Source organism: Hyla sarda, chromosome 11, assembly GCF_029499605.1.
Source record: "Hyla sarda isolate aHylSar1 chromosome 11, aHylSar1.hap1, whole genome shotgun sequence".
NCBI classification, from domain to species: Eukaryota; Metazoa; Chordata; class Amphibia; order Anura; family Hylidae; genus Hyla; species Hyla sarda.
Window position 1 is genome coordinate 48,483,396 of NC_079199.1, and position 10,788 is coordinate 48,494,183.

Below are 10,788 nucleotides of genomic sequence, written 5' to 3' on the forward strand. Positions count from 1 at the left end.
AGGATCCTGCTGATTAGAAGCGGTGTTCAGTCATTTAGTTTACATTGAAATTGGCAGCAGAAAATCCTGTGCATCTAATATGCGTACGTGTGAACGTGCCCTAAAAAGACATACTGTACTTATGAGCGAAGACCGCAGCCAAAATGAATCTGTGCCCTTTTCATAACAAAACTATGGGGTATGCATCGACCATTTTTGATTTTTTTAGAGCCAATAACCTGTGAACTTTAATTCTGATAGCCGATAATCTATACCGATATTCCGTGCATTTTAATCCCCAATCCCCAAATATAGTGTGTGCAAAGGGTATTATACCCTGATAAACAGTTTCTGCCCCACCCCCCAAACAGATCAATGATTTAAAGCGGGCATGTTAATTCAATGAATTGCAGTGGCTTTTGCGGGGGCCAGAGACCACTGCCGCCCACTTCTCTCCCCCTGCCTGTCCTGGGGTCCTGAGTCCAACCACCGATGCTGCCCCATTGCCTCCCCCATCCCCTGTTTTATAATTACCTGTTCCTGGGGTCCGCGCTACTTCTGGCTGTGGCGGCGTCCTGAGCTGTCACTGTGCGCCGGGCCACTGATGGTGACTTTGCGTTGAGGACGTCACTCGTCATTGCGCAGTGCACAGCACAGTGCAGGACGCCGCAGGAGCCAGAAGTAGCGCGGACCACGGGAGCAGGTAATTATAAAAAACAGGTATGGGGGAGGCAATGGGGCAGTGGCGGCGACTGTCTCTGGCCAGAGGATAGGCAGGGGGAGGCAATCGGGCAGCGGCAGTGGTTGGACTCAGGACCCCAGGACAGGCAGTGGGAGAGAAGCGGGCGGCGGCAGCAGTCTCTGGCCCCGCAAAAGCTGCTGAAGTTCATCGATGTAAAGTGCTTGCATTATCGGCAAGATAATTGCCCATACCGATAACTGAGTCCAACCACTGCCAAAATCGTGAATATCAGCCGAAAATATCGGCCAAACCGATAATCTGTCAATCCCTAGGAGCTTTACCAAAACCTGTGTAAAGGAAAAGTTAACCAGTTGCCCATAGCAACCAATCAGATTGCTTTTTTCATTAAAGGCCTCTGAAAGATGCAATATGGTTGGGCAACTGGACACGGTTTCCTCTGCATAGGTTTTGATAAATCTGCCCTATATATTAGTCCCTTTATTACACATTTTTACATCATACACTTTTCGGTCTCCAAACAACCGTATTAGGAGTCCATTGGGAAAGTTCTAGTTTGAGAAAGAACTGAAAGTCATGGTCTCCACCTACTGCACTCCTAAACCATAATTTATGGTGAATAGTTCCTGCATAACGATCAGTCTACTCTGTAACATACTGAAGGCAGGGGGTATTACATGACAGGTTCTCTTTTTAAGAAATTGTTTGTTTGCATCAATATTAGTCTATTGTATTGTCTGTCTATTGAAATATTAATTTGTGTTTTTTCCTATACAGTTACAATGGTGGCATCTGTGTTGATGGCGTGAACTGGTTTCGATGTGAATGTGCGCCTGGATTTGCTGGACCGGACTGCAGAATAAGTAAGAAACAACCCCCCCCCCCCCCCCCCCACCCAGTAATGGTGTTTAAAATATTATTTAGTAGTAAAATTTTGTTTTGACACAATGTTTTCACCAACGATTCACGGTCTACCTCCAGTCACTGGCACACTTTTTAGCATTAACCATTGTTTTTACATCCAGACCTAATTCATCCCGTTTGCATAGAATACAAATAGAGGCTTTTCTACAGTTTATGAATGAACGGATTAAGAGACAAACCCTAAGCAGCTGCTCAGTACATTGCAATAAAAAATGGCGAACTCTATGTATTGCACACTTTATGCTGTAAACCAAGCAGGCTCTGCCATCTTTGATTACGGTCTATTATGTAGACAAAGGTCTGCCAAGCATGGCTTTTATTATTGTTTTTGTCTTTTTGTAGACATCGATGAATGCCAGTCTTCTCCTTGTGCGTACGGTGCCACTTGTATAGATGAAATCAATGGCTACAGGTGCACCTGCCCTTCAGGACGAGCCGGGCCACGTTGCCAGGAAGGTAATCATTGTTTTGTATTCACAGAAGTGCCCAGGACTCGAGTAAGCGATTTTATAGCGACTGCTTGGCAGCAGATCTAAACTGTTCTTTCCCTTCTGCTAGTGATTGGCTTTGGAAGATCTTGTTGGCTGAAAGGAATGCAGTACCCACATGGAAGCAAATGGGATGAAGAATGTAATAGCTGTCACTGTCTGGATGGAGTGATTGACTGTACTAAGGTATGGATTACAATGCTCATCCTCTTCTAATCCATTGCATTAGGGTTAGGGTTGTCTAGGTCTTGAGAAAACAAATGGAGATTAAGTTTGCCTTGATGTACTGGTGAAACGAGTAGTTGAAATTTAGGATTTTGTGCAACTCATGCTTTTAGGTATCTTGTATTTGCTAATTGTAGTGCTTTTGTACACTCCCTATCTCCGTTAAAAACCACTTGATATTTGAGGACTAGCCTGGACTAATTCCCCAGTGGTTAGCATTGTTGCCAGGAAACACTGGGGTGCTGGGTTCGAATCCAACAAAGGACAAAATCAATCATTCTCCACACATTTGCATGGCTTTGCCACAGTCATCCTGTCTTCCACCAAAACTCCAAAAAATGCGGGGCATCTCGGCTTCCTGTAAAAATGGCCCAAGAGTGTGTCTGAGATAGAGAAATGAAATTGTGATCTTCATCCTATGTCAATTTTATAGAAGCAAATAAATTAAATATAATTATAACATTTTATATACTAAGATGGACAATTTACAACATCCTTAAGTCCAAATTTACCATCACTTTAAAGATGAGATAAGCTTCTCTCCTTTGCTTCCAGTCTTGTGTGTTTTATAAATGATCAGTAGTGTTGAGCGGCATAGGCCATATTTGAATTCGCGAATATATTGACGAATATTCGTCATATATTCGCTAAATTCGCATATTTGTAATATTCGCGTTTACAATATATACAAATTAGCATATGCGAAAAATCGCATATCCGAAAATTTGCATATGCAAATTTTCTCATATGCGAAAATGCGCATGCCAGTCTCACACAGTAGCATTAGAGCCTTCTCTACACCACACAAGCTGGAAGCAGAGAGGGGTGATCACTGTGATGTGTACTGGAGGGGGGGGGGGGGGGGGGAAGCGAATATTCGTAATTACGAATATATAGTGCTATATTCGCGAATATGCGATATTCGCGAATAAAATTCGTATTGCGAATATTCGCGAGCAACACTAATAATCAGGTAGTTAAAGTCAATCAGAATTACAGTAAGAAACCTAGAAGGAAGTCGAGATCCATTTGCCAATCTATGGTGCAGTCTGTAGAACTTTGTCTCTATGTGAAAAGGAAAATGTGATGTGCACAGTCTGTAGAATGAGTTTGGAGGCAAAAACATTTTAACCCCATAAGGACTCATCCCACTTTGACCTTAAGAACAATTTTATTTTTAAGTTTTCGTAATTTCCTCCTTCAAAAAATCATAACTTTTATATTTTCATCCATAGACTAGTATGGGGCTTGTTTATTGAGCCACCAGTTGTCTGTTGTAATGCCATCACTATCTTTACCATAAAATGTATGGCGCAATGTGTGGGGGAAAATAAAAAGAAAACCACAATTTAGCAAATTATGGAAGGTTTCGTTTTCACGTAGTACCATTTACAGTAAAAGTGACGTGTTCTTTATTCTTTGGGTCAATACGATTAAAATGATACCCATGATAACATACTTTGTTACTGTTGCGCTTAAAAATAAATAAATAAAAAAAAATTAAAAAATTGCAAACTTTTTAACCAAATTGGTATGTTTAAAATCCCTCTATTTTGAAGACCTATAACTTTTTTTCAATTTTCCGTATAAGCGGCGGTTCGGTGGCTAATTTTTTGTGCCGTTATCTGTACTTTTTATTGATACCATATTTGCATATATAAAACTTTTAATAAATGTTTTATCAATTTTTAGGGGGAATAAAATGTTATAAAAACATAAATTTTGGCCTTTTTTTTAAATGTTTTATTTTTTACGTTCACGCTGTTCACTGTACGGTATCATTAACATTATATTTTAATAGTTTGGATATTTACGCACGCGTCGATACCAAATATATTTTTATAAAATGTATGTATTTTTTTTTTTACACTTTTCTGGGTTGAAATGGGGAAAATGGGACAATTTACATTTTTATTGGGGGAGGGGATTTTTCCTAATTGTGTTTTTTTTATTTTTTATTTTATTTTATTTTTTTTACTTTTAATTTTACACTTTAATAGTCCCCATATGGGACTATTTATAGCAATCATTTGATTTCTAATACAGTTCAGTGCTATGCATAGGGCATAGCACTGATCAGTGTTATCGGTCATTTTCTGCTCTGGTCTGCTCGATCTCAGACCAGAGCAGAAGACCCGTGGAAGGCAGGTGAGGGGACCTCCGTCTGTCGTTCTGGATGATCGGATCTCCATTTTAGTGACCACAGCGCTGAAGATGCCGTGATCTGTATTGATCACTGCATCTGAGGGGTTAATGGCGGACAACCACACAATCGCGGATGTCGGCCATTACCGGCGTGTCCCTGGCTGCGATCAGCAGCTCGGACCGGCCACTCATGACCCGAGCATCGCTCTGATGCTCGCGGTCATGTATAGGACGTAAATGTACGACTTGGAGCGTTAAGTACCAGCTCACCAGGACGTACATTTACGTCCTGCATCGTTAAGGGGTTAATATAGTAAAGTATACATGTATAATATAGCTTTTACAAAAGGAAAGTTGCAGCAACATTCTGCATACGTTAGCACTGCAAACATGAATTTTTTTGTTATTACTCTATTAGTCTCAAATTTACATTTATAGTTAGGTGCAATTATTATTATTTTTTTTTATCAAAATGTGTCCCCCATTCACCACACGGAGGTGGTGGGACCCTAAAATTCTGTTCACCTCTCCTGGGCTTAAAGCCTTCAATCTGAGTGTATGCAGCTACTGACTTTTATAGTTAATATAGCAGTAACGCAATAAAAAATATTTCTTATTTACCTTCATGCAATTGTAATTTTCTTCAGGTTTGGTGTGGCAAAAAGCCATGTCTACTGGAAAACCGCCACAATAAGAACCAGTGTCCTAAAGATCAGGAATGTGAGCCAACAGTCTCTTCTGTAAAGTGCTTCCAACCACCATGCCATGAATGGGGAGAGTGCAGTGCCCCCGACAGATCTCATATGATTAAATGCCTACCAAATTCAGGATACCTGGATAACAACTGTGCCCGGATAACATTAATATTCAGCCCAGAAAAAATTCCACAGGTATAAATTTTATAAATTCTGATTTAGGATCGATTACTAAATGTACATTATACGTCTGCTCATGTTTTGACCATGTGTTTAAAATGCTTCTATACAGAAGATTGCTGCCTATTATCCTTAGATTCCTCAGGCAGCACCTGATGTAGGAAGGCTAAGCTCCTAAGTGGTGGCTTAAAGAGGTACTCTGGTGGAAAACATTTTTAAATCAACTGATGATAGAAAGTTTAACAGATTTGTAAATTACTTCTATTAAAAAATCTTTACTCTTCCAGTACTTATTAGCAGCTGTATGCTACAGAGAAATTTTTTTTCTTTTTGAATTTCTTCTTTGTCTTGTCCACAGTGCTCTCTGTCGACACCTGATGCCTGTATCGGGAACTGTCCAGAGCAGGAGAAAATCCCCATAGCAAACCTATGCTGCTCTGGACAGTTCCTCTGTAGCATAAAGCTGCTAATAAGTACTGAAAGGGTAAATTTTTGTTAATAGAAGAAATTTACAAATCTGTTTAACATTCGGGCACAAGTTAATTTAAAAAAAACAAAGTTTTCCACCGGAGTACCCCTTTAAAGGGAATCGGTCACCTGTTCCATACTGCCCAAATGAATACTTACCCTGGTCTCGGCAGCTTTTTAAACTTATGATCAACTGTTTGAGTAAATCATAGTGTCTGCATCCTGCTGCCCGGATCTATTTCATGCTGCCTGTGTATAATGGGTCTTCTTTAAAGGAACACTCTAGGCAATACTGATACACTGTGTCTTTGTCCAGCTCTTAGGGGGCAGGTCGTAGCAAAAAACGATCTTTTGAAGCCCTGTGTCATGCTCTGCTCAGTGCGTCTTTGCCAATTGTGTTGCTTTTTATGTGCATTATATTTCTTTAGGTCTGTATATTGTATAACTTCAGTCAGGTATTGTACAAATAAAATATTGGAAACTAATTTCAGATCTTCATTACTGTATATACTTAGCGATATTTTGCACTTGCCTTAGGGAACCACAGTTGAAAAGATCTGCTCGGAGATCCGGTATTTGCCTTCCATCAGGACTGTACCCAAAGATCAACCCCTTGTCATCTTGTGTGACGAAACATACTCTGCAGAAAAAGCAGTGGAGGTTACAGTGGTGAGTATAGCTTGTCTAGGATAGTCAGGTTTGGTATTAAGGAGGTTGTCTTAGGGTTAAGGCCCCTGTCCATATGCCGTATTTGAACTTATGGACAACATATATAGATGTCCACTTATTAGGTCACTTCTGTATAAACCGGATTGGAGGCTGTGTCACAAGTGTGTGTTGCACGCCGAAACAGTTTGGACATCCTGTTCTGATAGACTTCAGCAATCCTTATATTATACAGACAGCTATTGATCTGAGTAACCACCATGTAATATTACTTTTCCATGCAGTGGCCATGTTTTTTTTTCCCCATGAAAAATCAGAATAGGATGCAATGTGATCAGCTGATCACCCCGAGGGCCAAGTATTGACGGCTGCTTTCTCTGATCCTTTTTTTAAATGGGATTTGGCACCGAGGGCATTCCACAGGATTAGTTGTCTGGAATATACACCTTAGTCCAATAAGTTGGAGAGGTGGCATTCCATGTCTTTAGCAGCTACTGAAACTGCTCAGCTTGTGTCTAACAAACTCACTCGTGTCTATCCTGCTCTCTCAGGCACTCGTCTCACAAGTGGACAATCAAGACGCCAATCTCATTCAGAATGCCGCCAACACAATTGTCAATGCCATCACCAAAAGACAGAACAGTACGCTCATGTTAGCAGTCACAGAAGTCAAAGTTGAGACAGCAGTAGTAGATGGCTCCAGATCAGGTGTGTAATCTTTGTTTTTATGTGGATAGTGCTTTTTGTTATATACACAGATACTTCAGACATTTAGACTTGTGGCTTCAGTAGAGAGTAATGCCATGATGTCATGTCTAATAAGATTCTTCCCTCTTTGAGCTCGCGTTGTTGACTGCTATTGAGATCTACAATTTTTAACAATGTTCTAAATCCTTTCTTTTTAGATTACCTTGTCCCAGTACTCTGCGTTGTTTTTGGCATTGTCTGGGTGACATGTATAATCATATGTGTCTGGTGGATGCGAAAAAGAAGAAAAGAGCGAGAAAGAAGGCGAGAGGCTCGCCAAGAAGAAGAAGCAAATAACCAGCGCCAACCTTTAAATCCAATATGGAACCCAATAGGGGTGCCTTATAGAGACATTCAGTATGAATGCAAAAATCTCCTTCATATTCAAAAAAGAACTTCTGGTGCAGAAGAAGGTATAAAGGAGGACATGGTAGATAAAGAGGAGGACACTGAGGAGGAGGATTGCCTACCACACTCGTACACAAAGGCTTACACGAGCATAGGGGATAGTGACTGCTCAAAAAGTAAACCACATCGGACAAGTCTTGACAAAGTGGACAACAGATGTGTTAAAACTGTGAATGCACCCCACTGAAGGAAGCAAAGCCGTATTTGTATACATGGAAAGGACAGTGTTCCTATGCTGAGAATGGGACAAGGAGACACACAGAATTCATCTCCAATCAAATGGCCCTTCCACCATTTGTTGGCGTCATGGGCATGTTCCTCGGCAAGAATTGCCAGGTGTTTTTTTTTTTTTTTTTTGTTTGTTTGTTTTTCTTCTCCCCTTCTCCCCCCTTCTCTGGACGAGTGGTTCAGGACTAAAGTCTGGACTCCCAATTTCTTTATAATGTACAAGATGTTACCAGTTTTTTTTCTATTTGTTGCTGTAGTCTTTCTATAAATTATTTGTGACTATATAAAAAAAGGCAAAAAAAAGAAAAGTTCTTTGATAGTTGCTATTTTTATAAAGTTTGCTTTACGTCCTCTTAAGTTGAGAGGAGACAAAAGGTTCTCTGTATTTTTGTTATATCATGTCCGATTTCTTATGCAAAGACTGTACAGTTGTTTACAAGATGTATTTTTGTTTTATTAAGGTTTATAATTTAATGACTGTCCAACCCCCAAGGTTAAGGAAAAGAAGTGACTTAAACTTTTTCTTCTTATACCAAACCCTCTTTCCCTTTTGTCTGTCGAGTTTTTTTTTTTTTTTTTTTGCAATGTCTCTTAGACAACACGGTAAAAAAAAAAAATTCTGTGCCTAGCTCTTACATAGGTCTCCATTATATTTGCCTCCGGCATTGGTCCTGACAAACTTTTTTTTTTTTTTGCCTTAAGTCTTTTAACAGGCACAGCATTAATGCAACACAGCGATCTATGACGTAAAGGGATTATCCAGGAATGGAAAAACGGCTGATTTCTTCCAAATACAGCACCATGCCTGTCTTCAGGCTGTGTGTGGTATTGCAGCTTAGTTCTATTAAAGTCAATGGAGCCAAGCTGTAATACCACACACAACCTGAACACAGGTGTGATGCTGTTTTGAGAAGAAACTTGCTGTTTTTTTATTCCTGGAATAACCCCTTTAGTGTTTGTTTTTTGTTTTGTTTTTTATCCTGATTAATTTTATTTTAGGATTGCAGTATTGATGTATGTGACAAGTGCCTTGAGATTAAACTTTTTGTTTAGCAACTGTCAAAGACTACCTTCTGCTTTAATATATCTCATATATTACGGGCAGAGTGCTAGGGTCCTCCTTTATAGAGACATTTATTTTCTCATTGTAAATATGTATATATTGAAGGAATCGCTCTGTATATTTGATTTATTAACAATATTTCAGAATTTCTTCTGTTGTCATGCCATTCCTTTTTAACTTATGTTTCAGAAGGGAGGTTTTATTATTATTTTTTATTTTATTTTTTTTATGTCCAGATTCTGTAAGGAAGGGTAAAACCTAACTTCACGTAAAACTTAAGGATATGTTCACACTGAACAACTGCGCAGATTCGCACAGATTTGAAAAAGGTGTTGCTTAGCCCTATTACATGGGGTTAATCTGCAATATCCGAGCTGCAACTCCATAGTAGAGATTTGTTGTCGGAGCATGCCCTAAAACGTCTGCATTTAAAAGGAATACAGAATTGGAAAAAAAAACACAGCTGCTTTCTTCCAGAAAGAATGTCATACCTGTTTATAGGTTGTCTACTGTTGTAGTTAGTCTCTGTTGAAATGTAATACCACGCACAACCTGTGATCAGGTGTGGTGCTCTTTATGATAGTAAGCAGTCCATTTATTTTTTTTTCTTATTCTGTGCAATGGCTTCATACCCAGGATCCTGCTCTACTCACTTGGCCTATTTATGCACTCTTAGGAAAAATATATGGCTCTGTTTGGCCAGGTCCTGTCATTTTAACCTTGTGGCCATCAATTTGTCATTCTGCCTGGTCAAATAGTCTTTCAAAGCCCCCCTTACATACATTTAGAGTGGTGTATTTCTGAAAAACGTACATGTCTGGTATTGCAGCTTTGCATCCTTTTTAAGTGATTGGGGTGGAGCGCAACACCAAACCTAATTTTTTCACCAAATTTTTTTACAACACCCCACATCTTAGCTTGCTTCTCTGAGTGCGTGGCACAGATGGGGGAAGGGTCCTGGGATTCCCTGAAGTCGCCCCTAAATTTAAGGCCTATGTGAAGTTAGGCTTTAATTGGTTTGGTCTTTAATAGGAATTGGGTCTGTTGTGCCTACGCTGTGACAGAGTTAGACTGATGTATATAGAATATAAAAAAGTCTGAGCAGTTATTAAAGGCTGTGGGTGATGGTCACGTCACAGAGGGACAAGCATTTCCTTTTTTGTGAACCAATACATTAGTTGTGGTGATACATTATTGTTTTTCGTTTCAATGACAAGCCTAATGAAGGGAACAATTTTATTTTTCTTTTAATTTTTAATTTTCTTTTTTCTTGGAAAGAAAAAGGCAAAGGCAGCAAACGCAATAGGTTGAATTACCTCACGAAAACATGGCTGTTCATACGTAAGGCTTCTTCAGTTATTTTTGTATTTTTTTAAAAGCTTTATAATTATTATTATTATTACATAGTATGTCAAGCTGCTTCATTTCTCTCCTCTGATAGTATCAGTGTAAAAGCAACATCCTTACTGACAGATTACCAGCGGGAGGTGGGTAGGGAAAGGGGAGGGGGGGGGGAATCTGAAAGTGTAAACTCTTTGGCCAATGACCGTGAATGCTTGAAGAAAATTATTTTATACAAGAATGCAAGAATTGCTTAGCAGGATCTTGTTCTGTTTAGTGCATTTTGGTTGACATGTTCTTAAAAATGTTTCAGAAAAAAAACTATTTATTAAAGCATTTTATAACAATGTTAACATTTCGTCTCTTGTAGTGTTTTTTTATTTTTATTTTTTTGAGTGGAACTTAAAAGGAATCTGTCAGCTCTAGATCATGCTTAGAGCTTGAGATATGGGCATATACTTTATAAAGAGAGAACACAAATGATACCGGTCACCCCTTGACATCTTATCCCCTATCCAAAGGATAGGGTAA

At 39.3% G+C, this 10,788-nt stretch overlaps 1 protein-coding gene across 4 annotated transcripts in view; it reads left to right on the top strand.

Annotated features, from left to right (window-relative positions):
* JAG2 (jagged canonical Notch ligand 2) overlaps nt 1–9,361 on the top strand; it is a 96,391-nt gene extending 87,030 nt beyond the window's left edge. For all 4 annotated transcript variants that reach the window (XM_056545577.1, XM_056545580.1, XM_056545579.1 and 1 more), the window contains 7 exons: nt 1,457–1,542; nt 1,946–2,059; nt 2,162–2,277; nt 5,109–5,351; nt 6,342–6,473; nt 7,022–7,178; nt 7,376–9,361. In XM_056545577.1, coding sequence (XP_056401552.1) covers nt 1,457–1,542; nt 1,946–2,059; nt 2,162–2,277; nt 5,109–5,351; nt 6,342–6,473; nt 7,022–7,178; nt 7,376–7,812 — 1,285 coding nt within the window. In that variant the 3' untranslated portion in view covers nt 7,813–9,361. The remainder of the gene's footprint in view (nt 1–1,456; nt 1,543–1,945; nt 2,060–2,161; nt 2,278–5,108; nt 5,352–6,341; nt 6,474–7,021; nt 7,179–7,375) is intronic.
* Nucleotides 9,362–10,788: the final 1,427 nt, after the last annotated feature.